Source organism: Hydra vulgaris, chromosome 09 (assembly GCF_038396675.1).
Source record: "Hydra vulgaris chromosome 09, alternate assembly HydraT2T_AEP".
Lineage (NCBI taxonomy): Eukaryota > Metazoa > Cnidaria > Hydrozoa > Anthoathecata > Hydridae > Hydra > Hydra vulgaris.
The window spans coordinates 46,267,501-46,285,000 of NC_088928.1; the positions used below are offsets into that span (position 1 = coordinate 46,267,501).

Genomic DNA, 17,500 nt, shown 5'->3' on the forward strand with positions numbered 1-17,500 from the left:
TTCTAAAATTGTTAGAAAAGCAACGAGCACAAGCAAATTTTGGTAATGCAGGTGCAATAGATAACGTGATATGTGATGCTTTAGCAAAAGTATCATCTCGACCTTTGACTTTAGAAGGAATGATTGAACTAATTCCTTCTGACATAGGTGGTAGAGATGCAGAAAAATTTAATGGCAGTGATCCATTTGCACGTTTGAATAAATTATACCTAGTAGAAAATATTCGACAGCAGCTTATAGAAATTAAAAATACTTTTCAGGTTGCACAAACAGAAAGCTCAATTGATCGTCCAGAGTTAGGGCATTTTGTATTTCAAGGAGCTCCGGGTACTGGCAAAACCACTGTAGCAAGAGTTATGGCAGAAATACTTTTTGATTTAGGATTATTACTAAGAAATCATGTTGAAGTGACTTCAGGTCTAGGTTTAACAGGTATTGCTTTTAATTTGTTTAATTTATTTTAAAAAGCAAAAAGAAAGTAAATCTAAAATCTAAAAAATTTAAAAAAACAAAATCTATATTGAAAAAACGCTTCAGTATATATTTTTTTTTTCAATAAATTTTTAACTTAACTTCTAATTATATCAGTTAAACTAAAAGCAAAATGAAAATGACAAAAAAATAAAAATATTATTAAAAATATAACAATTATGATAAATAATATTAGTAAAAAAATAAAAAAGATAAACCTCCATGAAAAAACCCATAGACTTTCAATTGATATATTTAACACCATAAGATTGAGGTTTTCTATGGCTTTACCATAAAAAACAACAACAATCTATTTGCTATCTATTGTATCAATAGAAATTCCATCTGTTCTTTTCAATGTTTTCTCATAGAAACTTTAATTTTTTGAAATTGTGTGGTATTGTAATTAGAATATAAACACCATGCAAACCCATAACATAAGAGTTTTCATCACATAACATAATTGAGATTTATTATATTTTAAAGACTTATTATGCTGTATTATATACATTAAAGATTGAAATCAAATAAGAGTTTCGAGAGCATTATTGCTATTGGTTTTTAAAGATTTGACAACATTTACATCATTTTTTTTTATTGATCTCATTCCACAGATAAATAAAACTTAATGATTTATTACTAACCTCACACATAAAACACTGCAGTTTAAATTCTCATATTTGGTGCATATATTACAAACTTATTGTGTGCATATATTACAAACTTATTGTGGTGCATATATTACAAAATTATTACTAAAAATAACTGAATCAAATGCCAGTGCCATATTTCCAGTTATAAAAAAGTATATAATTCTTTGAATTTTTTCACTATTTGATTGTTTACTTAATCTACTTTTAAGTCCTGGAAATTGTTTGTCATTAATTGCTACATACAAAAACAGGATAAAAAAAATGATATCAAATAAAGTATTCCACAACTACATGAAAGCTTTACACCATTTATTTATACCATTATACCATTTTAAAACTATGATGTGCAATAAACTTTTACAAATGGCTTATTTTAAAATCTTACCTGACAATACAGCAACTTTTGAAGTATCCAGTCTTTTTTTTGACACTTTAGATGTGTTACTGACACCACCTTTAACTGAACTTTGTGAAATTTCATTCTGTATGAATCATCAATCCATCAGTTGCTAGCTAGATAAGTCTATTTGCCTGACTTAAGATGGAAAGCTCCATGTTTGAAACATTAGTACGAAACCCTCCATCAACCTAAAATGTTATAGTAAGAAAATAGTAAACCAATGTATTGCTCTTGCAACTGTCAATAGCTTATGAAAAACTTGTTATGCTTGTTAAAAATATACCAAGCTATGCAACACTTATACAAAATCATTAGGATTCTATTCTTTTTCTCTTTAAATCTTCAGTCTGTCCTTGTATGGAATACTGTTGCCATATCTGGAGCGGATCTTTGAATGATGTTTTTAGACAATGTGCAAAATACATTGTAAACATAGTTGGACCTACTCTTGCAGCCAATCTCCAACCATTTCACATCATCATAATGTTTCTTCTTTCTTTTTCTATAAATACTATGATGGGCACTGTTCTAAAGAGCTAGCATCTCTTGTGCCATTTACTAAAATTCATTCTTGTGTTACTCATCATTTAAGCCTCATCCTTTTACTGTGACTGTTCCAAAGTGCTTTAAAAATTCTTATTTGTCAAGTTTTTTTTCTTGAACATATGTTCTTTGTAGTTTCCTCCCTTTTTCCTGTTTTATATATAATTTGCAATCTCTCAAGTCGTCTGTTAATCGCTATCATGCTTTATAAACTTTATCTTTTCTCTTCCAGTGACTTCTAACTCTAATAGTGGTTGCTTGCAGCCATGTTGGAAGTAAATTATATATATATATATATATATATATATATATATATATATATATATATATATATATATATATATATATATATATATGTACATATATATATATATATACATATATATATGTGTGTGTATATATGTATATACATGTATATATTATATATATATGCATATATATGTATATATGTCTGTATATATGTATATATATATATATATGTATATATGTCTGTATATATGTATATATTATATATATACATATATGCATATATATATATGCATATATATATATATATATATATATATACATATATAGTGTTTTCAAAAAAAATAGGCGCAGTAAAATTTTGTTACTTAAAGTATATTTAAACTACTATAAAGTAAAAACTAAAGAAGATATTGAGCAAATTTTTTATTTTTCTTTGCAAGAAAAAAAATTTATTTTAAACAAATCTTGAATCTTGGATGGCATACTAATATATAAAATTGTATATAAAAACGTTATCTAACAAAATAATAGATAATATCAATATAGAAACCGTAATGTATAAAAAATTAAAGCAACAAAAATAACATCCAAGCTTGTAATTACAATACCCCCCATGAGCTTTTTTGCAAGCAGCCTATCTTTTTTGCATCAATTTTACAAGATTTTGTTTGGAACACTTCTCCAATTGATCTAATTTTTCCTGTAGTTTATTTTTAGATCATATTAGCTTTTTGGGCCAGCACCAAATCTTTTTAAAATTTTGTTTTGATTAATTAGCATGTCCACTGATGGAACCAAGCAGTTTCTTAGTGTATATATGTATGTTGGTTGATTCAACCTGTATAAAGGATACACATTCCTACTTAATTAAAATTAAAACAGCTCAGATACCAACACTCCCGCCGCCACATTGCAACCTTGGTACAACAAAATGATTACTATACTTTTCCAATTTAAATCATTTAACAAGAACTTTGCTTTTTCCATTTATTACTTCAAAGTTACTTTCATCTTAAAAAATTACTTGCTTTCATTTCTTCAAAGACCACCTAAGACCTCTTTTTATAACATCTTAATCTTGTGAGCCAATGCAGTTGTTGCTAACAGCAACAACTGCATAGAGGCTAATTTTTTTCTTAGTAATATGTTTTTCATGTTTTTCGTTGAATGCTTTTGTGAGTTTACAATAACTTAACCTTGGATTGGTTTTTACTAGATGAAATATAAGGCTAATTTTGCACTTAGTAGTTTTTTTTAACCTTCCTGCTACCTGTTGTTTTAAACATCTTAAGAGTATATTTGATGGAACTCTCTGAAATTTTTAATTTTCTTCCTATTTCTCTATTACTGATCATTTGGCTATTCTTCATATCTATTATTTGTTACTTTGTTACTTTTCTCTCTGCTTTTCAACCCATTTTTATGTATCTTCACTTTTAGTCTTATCAAAATATTCAAAAAACGCTTTAAATGTGACTAAACTGTTCATCATAATCAATTTTATCCAACCTTTTGTAGGAAACAGTCAACCTAACATATAAATTAACTATAAAATAACAAATATAATTATGAAAAACAACAATAATTTATGTAAAAATCCAATGGTTATTGAATAAACCTAGTTAGAGTAAAAACTGTCTGAAGTCTCCCTGGTCTCTCCTATATGTATATATATATATATATATATATATATATATATATATATATATATATATATATATATATATATATATATATATTTATATATATATATATATATATATATACATATATATATATATAAATATATATATATATATATATGTATATTTATACATATATATATATATACATATATATATATATATATATATATATATATATACTATATATATATATATATATATATATATATATATATATATATATATATATATATATATATATATATGTATATATAAATATATTTATATATATGTATATATATATATATATATATATCTATATATATATATATATATTTTTATATATATATGTATATATATGCATATATATATATATATTTAAATATAATATATATATATATATATATATATATATATATATATATATATATATATATATATATATATATATATATATATATATATATATATATACACTATACACACGCATTCACATATATGATTGTTATTATTAAATATGGATAAATTTTATATTATTATAAAGGAGAGTTTGTTGGGCATACTAAGAAACGAGTCAAAGATAAATTAGATGCTGCTAGAGGGGGATTACTCTTTATTGATGAAGCTTATGAGTTGGGCAAAGGTCATTATGGAGAAGAAGCTATAACTACTTTGGTTGCTGCAATGACAGATCCTAATTATAAACTAGTAATTGTTATTGCTGGTTACCCTAAAGACATGGAACAGATGCTTTCAGTAAATGTTGGTTTGAAAAGCAGGTAAAATACTAATAAAATTGTTTTCTATGTATATATATTTTAACAACAATTTTGCCACCTCGACAACTAAGCTACATTTAATTGTCGTCGAAAAGTTAAAACAATTAAATTAATGCGGAAGTGCATTAAGTTTTATTGTTTTTTTGAAAACCGCAATAATAATGACTAGAAAGGTTTTTTTAATTAATAGTGTTTTTGTTTTTGTTTTTTAAAAACATTTTTTTTTTTAATGCGCGGGTTGTTGCTACATCAACTATCTTATAGCCTGACTCGCAATGGAGTGTTACTACATCGACCATATGATAGCCTGATTCACAACAAAGTGCTGCTAAATAAACCATCTTATAGCCTGTCTTGCAATGGAGTGCTGCTACATTGACTATCTTATAGCCTGACTCGCAACAAAGTGCTGCTACATCAGCTGAGGGTTTGGTTAGGGCAGGCAGTCTTTGTGTATTTAATCCAAAAAAAAAACCCCAAAACTTTAATTTTTGACTCCCTCCTCCACCCTTAAAATTTATTTTTTTTCTAAAATTTTGACATAAAGGTCTAAAAATATGTTCACATTTTTATCAATTTTCTTGGTTAGTTTAGTTTAATAAAACCTAATGACATGTTATTTTTAAAAAAATTTCAAATATGACCCTCTTACAACCTTTTTTAAAGTGTTTCCCTTAAGTAATCCCAAATAAACTTCATACATATATCATATATTACTTATATAAATATATATAATTATGTTCATGTTTTAAAACAGTTTTATTTTTGGTTGTTTATACTAAAACCAAATAAAAATTTATTCAAAAAAAATTAAATTTCAATTAAATTTTTCAGATCATCCACAGCTTACTATGACTCTTGCCCTGTTAATTAATTTTAAAGAAAATAAAAGTTTGAACGTAAAAACTTATTTCCTATAAGAAAGAAAGTTGTATGTTCAATGCATGTTAAAAGGGCATACTTGACTAATTACCTAAGCACATTAATAATAAAAAAATCTCTGTCAATTTTGTTAATAAATTTTCTGTAATTAAATAACCTTACATATATATATATATATATATATATATATATATATATATATATATATATATATATATATATATATATATATATATATATATATATATATATATATATATATATATATATATATATATAAATATATATATATATATAAATATATATATATATAAATATATATATATATATAAATATTTATATATATATATATAAATATATATATAAATATATATATATATAAATATATATATATATATATAAATATATATATATATAAATATATATATATATATATATAAATATATATATACCAAGTCACCCAATCCCCCCTCCACCCACCCAATCCCCCCCTCCACTCCACCCACCAAATCACCCAATCCCCCCTTCCCTCCTTGTGATACCACTCTCACCCCACCCCACCCCCACCCTCTCTTCCTTCCTCTTGATTATGATATTTCTCTACCTAAAATAATGAATTTTTAGAACTATGCTTTATAATTAAAGCAAAAAAGATTTACTTGGTAAATAATTTTAAAATTTGTCTTTAAAATTTATTATGACAAACAAGCAAATAAATGATTGGTATAAATTAAAAATATTAACGCTAACTGCAACTAAAGTTGGATTAAGTACAAAGAAATTCAAAATTAAAGTAATTTTTTTTTAAAATATAACAATAAAATAAAAATATTTTGATAGGTTTTAGTAAGATAAAAAAGCATTGCCTAAATTTTCAAAACTTGAGTTTTTAGACTGCTTGTTTATTTATCTGTGGAAGTACTTTTCAGTGGTGTTCTACTGCACGTAAAAGAAATTCTTTCTGCTCATCATCTTTGGTTATAAACTTTGCATAGTTTTGAATTAGTTTGACAGCTCGTTCTTCTGTATCATTTACAGATTTCAATGATTTAGTATGCTCAAACATGTGTTGAAAATTTTTTTTACCTTTCCAAAACTTTGGGGATTAGGCTAACCAACCAACATCTTTGTTTGAATATCCAAGTAAATTTTGAATGTTGCTTGATTTTGGTCCACCTAAGTTAAATGAGTATTCAGTTTTAAAAGAGGAAATTGTGGAAAGCCTAAATCATGTTCCCAGTTTTCTTTTATACTTTTAAGAACTATTTTAGTAACTTTAGCTTCGTCACAATCAGACACCTGATCAGAAAATAGTGAGAGAGAAGACATTTTTTTGGTTAAATGCCAAAGATGCCAATTAAATGTTTCAAGAGCAGCAACAGCAACATCATTGCCAATTTTTTTATAAAGAAGCATTTCTTTGTAGATTTCCAAGTCATCAAATGATGCCACATTTTTACATAAAATAGCGTTGTAAATTTACAAAATTGTGATAATTTCTCCATATAACTTTCATCATACTCTGCCAATTCAGCAAAAGCAAGCACTTTTGATGTGTACAAAATTGTACACACTCTTTTAGCATAATGGAAAGCTCTAGGTTTGCGCCAATGTACCTTAATTTGTTTATCATTCAGTAATTGCAAAGCAAGTTGGCAAAATTCTTGATAATCATCTCTAAATATTTTTCAAGAAGTCCAGTTAAGTAAAGGCTTTAAAAAAGTTTTTACTTCTGCTTGTTTGATCTTTAATACTGGTTCCTCAATTATAATTTTTTTAAAAGTTGTATTTAAAATTAATGAAAGTTTAGGCCATACATCATTTTTAAAGTGTCTAAATGGTTTATAATTTGGAGGTTGAGATTCTCCAAAAATTGTCATATAAACAGAAGACAAAACTCTTTCTAAGATATGGTGTCTGCAGGCACACTAAAGTAACTTTTTATTGAAGTGTTCTTCAATTAACTTTACAGAACCATTTATCCAACCTGAATTTGATGGAGTTGTGTCAAAAATCATTGCTACGAGTGTGATTTTCTAGTTTCTAGGCCTTTACAACATCTAAGGTTGCCTGACGTTTCCTAGTTGTATCAGGAATACTGGACACACACAACAATTTTCCTTCAAGTGCACTTGTTGCCAAGTGTTCTATGTTACAATCTACCTTAGTACCAGCTTTGAATCCCAGTGAATGGAAAAGTATGTGGGTGAAACTTGCTGTCAAGCTTTATTACTTGATCTGCCTGGTGTGCTTTTTGAGATATTTCATCCAAGTTGTGACCTAATGCTTCAGCTAGAGCTAAAATGATCCCAGATCTTTCTCTATTGGATAGATTCAACCTATCAGCCATTAAAGAAACTTTAGGGTGTTCTAATATCCTAATTCTTTTTTCTGTCTTTTAATAGCATTCTATTTTATTTTATTGGAAATTTTGTCTTCATCATTAAATTCTGGCAGTAAATTGGATCTATATTTTTTTTAAATTTGCTATTCTTAAATTTCTCTTTTTCAATAGCTTTTATTTTCTGTGATTCTTTTCGCTCCTTTCTTTTTACTTTCATAGTATAGCTCTTATCTAATGAACCCAAAAATTATTTTGTTTTTTTTATTGACGCTGATCTGAGAAATAATCGAAATCTGATATTTGACTATCAAATCTTCTTCATTTGATGCTGCAATATCAAACGGAGATGACAACTTATTAGTAAAGCTCAGAAGTTGAGCTGTAAAAAAAATTTTTTACATTTTTAATCAAGTTATTCTTTAAGATGTATCAGATCCAGTATCATTCTAACAGCATTTTTTTTTTCCTGTTTTGTTTGAATTCTTGCCATTTTCCAAAATACATTCACTTTATTGCAAACCTTAATAATTTCAAATCAAACCTTGTAAGATATAGGTAATGGTGTTAAACCTTTTGATTAGTTGGTAATTGACTAAATATCTTTGCAACAAAGGTAGGAAATAATTTCCCAACAGTTTTATCAAATATCTCATCATTTTATCTCAATTTAATATTGCTCATATCAGATTGAATATTTTTTTTATATATGCTATTATACCTATAGATGTAAAAAATCATTACAAGTTATATAAATACAAATCTGTTTATAAGAAAATAACTGCATTCAAAGTAAAAATTTTTCTTATCTATCAAACTTTGCATATAATTTTAATAATTTAATAATTCTTGACAATAATGGAATAAAAAATTGATTCTTAAGTTAAATTTATTACCTATAGTTACTAATATCACCTGATACATAGTGTCAAATTATAATGGCATCAAGTTGATTCAAAGCATGTTTAATTGAAACATTACATTTTCATATTTAGCCTAAAATCACTGTTTAATGTTAAATAGTTTTTTAAAAGTGGGTGGCAGAGGAGGTAAAACTTTAAAAACAAAGGCGGGGAGAAACTTTAATTCCTAAATATTGAAAAGTGCTCAATATTTAGGAAAACTTCTTACTTTTGCTTTTAATGGACAAAATGACAAACAAAACTGCTTTGAAAAAAAAAATTTTTGGGACACTCTAGTATATATATGTAAATATACCTATATTAAGAGAAACAGAATGTAGAAGAAAAATTAGGTAAGTGTTTTTATTAATTTATTATTACTTTGTGCTTTGTGAACATTGAAAATCTTTTTGTAAAATCCACCAACATATATATATATATATATATATATATATATATATATATATATATATATATATATATATATATATATATATATATATATCGTTTGATGTAGTGTTCTATTAAAATAATACAAAATAGTGTTCTATTAAAATAATACAAAACTCTTATATCTTAATAGTGTTCTATTAAAATAATACAAAACTCTTGTTCATTGAAAAGTGCTCAATATTTAGGAAATTTATTTTGATTAGATATAAAGGAATATGTCCAACTTACAGGAAACTTTGGCCCCTTTTTTTTTCTGTCTTAAACTCTTAATTACACTCAAGGATGTTAGAAAACTACTTTTTACAACTTAAAAATAATTTTAACCCCCTCCCCCAAAAAAAAAAATTAAGAAATTTTTTAATTTTATTTTGTCAGAGAAAAAATAATTTCAAATATGTCGGTTTGATGTATTATTTTTACAAAATAGAAATGCAAAAGTCAAAAAATATTAAAAATTTATCAAAAATTAAAAAAAACTAAAGCTAAAGCTCTGTTACAAAATTATAAACCTCTGTTACAAAATTACAAGTATTATCTCTGAATTGATCGAATAAATCTTATACAGGATCAGATAATTTGTTACAAGCATTTATAATCTTTAAGCAAAGCCGTTCTTTTGCCTGATACAGATGATACAAATACAAATGTTATTTCTAATAATACACTTGTTGAAGAAAATTCTAATGATGAATCAAATCTTAATATTGTTCTTGAAAAATATGGTGATTATAATTCTAGTTTAGCCACTTACTGTCTGTAAGTTTCATTTGACAGACAGTAAGTGGCTTAAAGAGGAATATTTAGATAATATAACAATGATACAAGATTTATTTAAAAGTTTTTGGTCTAGATATTTAAAAACAGCATCTATATTTGCAAAATTTAGCAATATAAATAACGTAACAACTAAGTTTTGTTTCCAAAATACAGGTTTTACCAATGATGAATTTCTATATATGGTAAGTGAATAAAAACAATTAAAAACTCTTTCCAACATTCAAAAGAACAAGCTCTGGCAGTTTATCTCTTTTGGTTAAAGACTGGTCTTGATCAAAATACAATTGCTTGTTATTTTGGTTTGTCATGTTGGTCAAAAGTTCAGAAATATTGCCATCAAATAGAAGCCTCACTTAGTGCTGATTTGTTTAGAAAGAATTTAGGAGCAAAATCACAATAACAAAAAGATTGGCTATTAAATAATATAGATATGATCAAAGAGTTGTTTAACTTAAACGACGAACAACAATTATAGCCAATGGTACTTATTTGTTTTGTGAAAAAAGTTCTAATAATACTTTAAAACGAAAACTGTACAGTGGGCAAAAAGAAAGACATTTAGTTAAGCCTTTTGTTTACCAAGATGCCAACTTGTTCTAAAAGTCAGTTAACTAATTTACAAGCTAGGTTTGTTACAAAATGCAGATGGGTTGTTGAGACTGTTAATGGCACATTTAAACAATCTTTTATATCATTGGAAAAAATAAGGAGTAAAATGCTTCCTCATATAATGACTGATGTTAAAATAGCTGCTTCTTTGATTAACTGTTTTCATGTAAAATATACAGTTAATAATATACAGTATATGCGATAAAAAATTCAGGAAAGATATTGCAGTTCTGATGAAAAATGAAATTAATTTAAAAAATGACTTGGAATCATATATTTTGAATACAAAGAATAAAAGTAAAATGCAATTTGAACCAATTGATGCATTAGATTCGAAAGATTTTCTAAAGTTTTCTATAGATGATATGCGAAAATACATCACATTTGGTAGCTATCAAATAAAGCAAAGTTACAGTTATTTAGCATAACATTTAAATAAAAATGGAAAATATATTACTTTCATTGATAAAAATATTAAACAAATTCAAAATTATAAATTGATTTCTGCTGAAATTCTGTCGAGGCATTCCAAAACTACTAAGTATAGGTTATTTATTAAATACTTGCTAAATATCGATAACCCAGAATCAGTATTGTCTTGGACTTGTGGGTGTTTTTCTGGTTTAAGAACATGTGGTTGTTGTTGTCCAAATCCAGGCTCAAGGCTTATGCTTTTTTTACTAAGTGAAAACGAATCAGAATGCCAATATGAAAATGAAATATTAGAATAGAATGAAACTATAAATCGAGATATGTTAATTAGTTTCAAACAACCGAAAACAAAATCTAATGTAAAAATGAATATAATTGATTCTGAATTAAGTATTTCACTTCTGAATAAAAAATCCGCAAAAACAATTAATGAAATGAACTTTAGATTGTTTTCAAAGCATTTACCAAAATGGGGTGGTTGTATTTTGTTAAATAAAGATAATTTTAAAATGGATTCAGATTATTTTTGCTGTGTCAGTTATACCAAAGTATTATCATTCAAAACACAAGCACAATTGATTATTTTTTGTTGGCTATTTGGGGCTCATTTTTATTGTTACAAAATATCATAAGTGTATTACAAGAGAATGAACAAAATATAAAAATATATAATCACATAATTGATATGCTTTCTCTCATTGAAATTTGTGAATGGGATAGAGTTAAAACTATATGGATTCTTCTTGTTATGAGATTAAAACCAAATGATTCGTTAACTTTCAGTACTCTTGATACAGAATGCAATGCGTTTTTACATTTTTTAATAGATTTTCAGACAATTCAACTTAATTGTTCAACTTGTAACAAAACTATTTGTCCGAATATCAATGAGTATATCTTGATTAAAAACGCAGATAAAATAACATATTTGAATATAAAGTTAAATGAATTGTGTAAAATCTGCCTTAATGATTCTTATTTGATTAATGAATAATTATTTCACCTATTTTGTTTATTTGTAGAGGTATTTCAAAAAGATGAAGATGAACTGAATATAAATGATATCCCATTATCATTTATAATTGATAAACGCTGTTTCAATTTTATATGTTGCACAATATTTAATAAAGATACAAGCCACTATAGATCAGTATTTTTATTAAATAGTGAATTTTATTTGGTAGATGATTTAAGCAATTCTATCATTAAAAAATTACAAAAAATGTATAATATAAAAACTATTTTTTTATTATTTGGCTTAAATATATAAATTACAACAATTTATCTTGTTTTTAAATTTTTAAAGTCGTTTCAATAAACTAACGTAAAAAAAAAAAATCGTTTACATTAATTTTTTAACAATATACCAGATTTATCTGATAACTATGACGCCAAGCTGATTGAGCTTAGATTTTTTGACAGGTAATTCGTTAGACAATAACTATATGTTGGTGTAAAAGTCTAAACAAAATTGACTTGGCGTGAATATGGGCCAAAAGACATTAAAGTAGGACAGACTCCTTTCAAAACAGAGCGGTTTATAATGAAAAATGAAAAAGAAAAAACTTTTATTACGGAACTTTAAGTTTCATGCCTAATGGCAATCATCAGCCATATATTATAACATTAAAAATTAAACGTTAAAATTAGAATTAGAATTATGGTGGCCTGAGTTCTAATGACTCCATTGAAACAAAATTTAAAAGTTTTGAAAGTATAATGTGACATAAACCAACCAGGATCAATCTTCGGTATCAAATGAGGAAATAAGGAACTTATTTGTGTGCCTACACTTCGAGATTATTTCACTCCTTCTATTAAGTACGTTATCTCCTTTATACATCAAATAATAAACTTCTTGTTCAAACAGAGGCTGCAAACTCTTGATGCTGCGTTGTATGGTTTGCATTGTTTAACAATCTTCCATCTGACAAAAGCTGTAAAGTTTTTTTCTTTTAATTTCCATACTTCTTTTGATAACTCTGTATCATTCTTATATCTAATTGCATTAAAAGATTTTAAGTGGTTTGCATACCAAGCTTTAAAAGATGTTTTACTTAGTTCAAAATACACTTTTTCTTTATATTCCGGATTGTTTGAATAGATGGTGGCCTGATAAACAATGTTGTTGGAAAGGCAATAGTTGTTCATTGGACATTTGGATTTGTCAATGCAGTTGCATTTCATTTCATTAGTTTTTTCCTCCTTATGTAAAATGCTTTTATTGTGAGAGTTGATAATGGATTTTATGTTTAGCATGCAGAAATAACTTATTTTGATTGTGTTTCTATTAAATATTTTACCAAGTCTGTGGTTAACTGGAAAGTGGAGGTTGATGAGGTTCAAAAAATACTTATTTATTTTTGTTACAACATTTGCACTGAAAGGAAGATTAAACCAAAATATCTTGCATTCATGGTTGTTGTTTGTTGATTTTATAACTTGGATAGCATGCATGTTTACAATTGTACCCTGATTTTTTCAAGGCTTCTTGAAAAGGAGGAATACTTTCTTTAAAAATCGATTCACTTGACGATGCTGCTGATAATCTTAATTCAATAGTCTTAGGAATACTTTTTATTACACTCGGTGAATGATTAGAACTAGAATGTATATAATTCAGTGTATTATCTGGTTTGCGGTATGGCTGAAAAGAATCACTGTTAAGGTTTAGCGTTAAATTGAGATATTTAACTATTTTCAAATTACATTTAATAGAGATTATAAGATTGTTATTTTTAAAAATTTGTACAAAATGTTTATTTATTCTCTCCATTTCCTTACCACTTTTGTTCCTAAACATAGCTAATCCATCATCTCAAAATATACGGAAATTGCTTTTATCATAAAATTGCAAGATTTGATGCAAAATAAAAATCCCACCTAATTTGCAAATCTCCGCGCCATCAAAGGCCCCATAGTGACATTGAATAATCCTCCCTTTTTCTTAATTCAAGAAGTTCCACTGCTAAATAATAATGATTTTCTTGCATGGTGCATAAAACTCTTTTGTTCACTATTTATTGTTAGATGTTGCTCTGCAAAAGTTATTGCATTTTTTAGTAGGTTTTCATTAATCGATGGATAAAAATCATTAATATCAAAGACTAAGAACTTACAGAATTTTGTTGGTTCAAAATAGTTTCTTTCTCAGCTGGGAATTAATGTTGGATAAAACAGATTTTGAATTTCTTCCAATCTCATTTTTAGCAGGATTATTAAGTCTAATAGTTGGTTTATCTAGGAAGTTCTCTTTTTGGTCTTTTAGAGTTATGAAACAATCTGCAGTACCATTAATTTCAATTTTATTGTATACATCATAGTTAATTAAAAAATTTTTTCCTTGTTTATTTATTTGATCTTTGAGTTTAGGGTCAGTCTTTTTATACGTGCAAGTAATTGCCTTATTAAGAAGATGGTTGTATTGATCTTTGGATAGTTTGTATATATTTGATGTTTTGTCGGCTAGAGTTGAAGTTTTTTTTCGAGGTTTGTATAGATTTTATATTGTTTGCTATTTTTTCTTGAAAAATGGTGAGGCAACCCTCTATGTGCAAAGGCTCTGCCAATTTTAAGAAAAAAAACTACCTTAACTGCTACTCACTTTCAGTCAGAACAAAATGATAATTCAAGCAATGCCATCAAACTAGCCAAGATAACTCCTGCTTCAATTGTTTAAAGACGCTATTGTGTGATTCAGTCATAATGGAGGCACCATCACCGCAAAATCCAAGCAAATTGTCCATTAAATAAGAATCTAAAAATCCAAGCTGATTAAGACAGTTTAGGATATGAGTTGCAGTTTCTGCAGAATTGACAGCATTCAAATCTAGTAACTACACAAATGTGTTAGTTGAAAAATCATTAAATGCATAACAATAACTGGTTAGAATACTGAGCGGACCAGAGTATTCTTGAATGTAGTCTAATATTTTTTTCTTTATTTGCTCACATTAAATAAGTTATGTCTCCGCAAATAACGTTTGAGTGCAATACAATGAAAGCATTAACACCATTTAATTTCTGTAGATCAATGAGTTCATTTGGCTTGTAATTTGACTTTTGATAAAGCAGCCAGGCTCTAGTGGTTAGAATTGTCTCACTGGTCATTCTGTCACATCATTGGTCCATTAATGACTATATTCAATAAATATCTAGAAACAGGCAGTATTTCAAATTAATTTAAAATAGGTATTATTTTGCACATTATAAACAAAAAGTATAAGTTCATGATATCAATAGTTATCAAAGTATTACTATTAGTTATAATATCTCCACTAACAAAAGTGTTTGAACGAATAATTGCTAAAAGGGTAACTGCATTCTTTGAACAAGATGATTAATTTAATGATGACCAACACCATTTTAGATGCAATCATTCATGTGAAACTACGTTGCATGTTCTTATTTCTAAAGTAAAGCTATTATTAATATTTATCAATTTCAGAAAAGCTTTTGACTTAGTAGATTCTAAATTACTAATTTTGAAGCTAAAAATTATGGTTTTTCAACTGATGCTTCGAACTTAATAAGCAACTTTTTTCATAATAGAAAAATATTTACAAAAGTTAAAGAAGTTAATATCATTATGCCACAGTGTTCCAACTTATGACCTCTTTTTTTATGATTTTCATCAATGATCTACCTGAATATTTGATATTATTTGAATCAACACTATTTGCAGATGACACAACACTTATGAAAAGTGATACCAATGCAAACCATCTAATAACAATGACTCAGTCACCATTTAATAATTTTATTGTGTGGTACTATCAATAGGGATAAAACTAAAGCAATGATTTTAGCAAATAAGCATACATCTAATTAAAATAATATTGCCAACATCAATCATATTAAGTGATAAGTTCAAAGTTTAAATAGTTAATAAATTTTCTTTGCTTAGTGTCATTATAAACAGTAAATTACATTTTATTTAAAAACTTTGGCATATAAAATTTGCTGAATGGTCACACATGAACAGTGAACACCTGAGGGAATAAATGAAGTACATTAGAATAAAGGAGAATTATTTTTCGAACAAAGTATATTTTGACAGTTGTCAAGACAAAAATAAAGATTAATAGAGGAATATTTAAAAATATATAAGACAGACAATGCACCTAAACAGTACTACCAATAATAATAAGCAATAAATTGTTTTATAAACACTAATATGAACAAAGATATACAAAAAATATATCACCAAACAAAAACTAATAAAACAAAACATTGATTTCAAAAGTAAAAAGTATGCATACAACAATGTAAGGCCTCAGAATGGAAAAAAAACATTAATGCTGATGTGTAAAATATAATTTGTGTAGTGATAAAGTAATAAACTTCTCCTCAGAGTCGCGTCTGTTATTACTGGTGTTTCAATGAGGATCAGCACTTATAACTAGTTTATCCCGTCAGACAAATGTCATCGCCACTTATGCTCTACCCCGCGACTTATGCCTATTCCATACTGCAGTAAAAAAGGACTCACTACAAATAGCCAAAACCCAATCATACCAAAATTTGTAAAACACTAATATTTTTTTGATGATATGATATGAAAAGTGTAGATCTACTGTTCAATATAAATAAAAATAATTAAATAAATCACTTACCATTACACCGGTAGAAAAAACTAAGCACAATTAATTAAAGTTCTAATAAAAATGCCAAGTAAAACTAAAGCAACTAAAGTGTGCAAACAGAAAATACTAATAAATTTCCCCTAAAACCATTTTAAAAAATAGGTACTTCCAGCATAAATAAACTAAAAACAAGCAAATAACAATATACCTTATAAAAAACCCTTTTAAAAATAAATAAAACACAATAGAGCCTTCAAAAAAAAACTCTAACACTGTCATAGATACTTCATTCAAATTTTGTTGATTAATCTAAAGTTTAAGAAAATGAACAACCCACGCAACTTAAAGTCATCACTAAAAATCAAGTAATATATGATAGTATAAAAAAATATTGCCTGCAAAAATGTAAAAATTTAAACATGTAGTAAACGATATAAGAAACTTTCTGAATAATAATAAAAGACAAAAACCATGCATACGAAAATTAAAGCAAAGCTGAGCAAAGAATATAAGATAATATAGCTCAAAAATTCCTTGATAATAGTAGTAATATGCAAACCAGCGGATAAATAATATATTTAAAATACTGGAATAACACAAAATGAATACTGTAATAAGACTAGATAAATTTTAGCCAAATGGGTGGTTAATAAAAAGTTTTTTTGGGTAATATAACAATGATATAAGGCATGGTATAAAAATAATTTAAAAAGTGGGTAAAATATTGTTTAGAGGTAAAGTTTTCTCTACGGTCTGAATC

The 17,500-nt window shown here is 26.4% G+C and overlaps 1 protein-coding gene across 2 annotated transcripts in view; it reads left to right on the plus strand.

The window, feature by feature from the left end:
* The window catches only part of LOC136084825 (uncharacterized), a 154,678-nt gene that overhangs the window by 118,854 nt on the left and 18,324 nt on the right, over nt 1–17,500 (plus strand). For both annotated transcript variants that reach the window (XM_065805871.1, XM_065805872.1), the window contains 2 exons: nt 1–432; nt 4,525–4,759. The exon at nt 1–432 is cut by the window's left edge and continues 13 nt beyond it. In XM_065805871.1, the coding sequence (XP_065661943.1) occupies nt 1–432; nt 4,525–4,759 (667 nt within the window). The remainder of the gene's footprint in view (nt 433–4,524; nt 4,760–17,500) is intronic.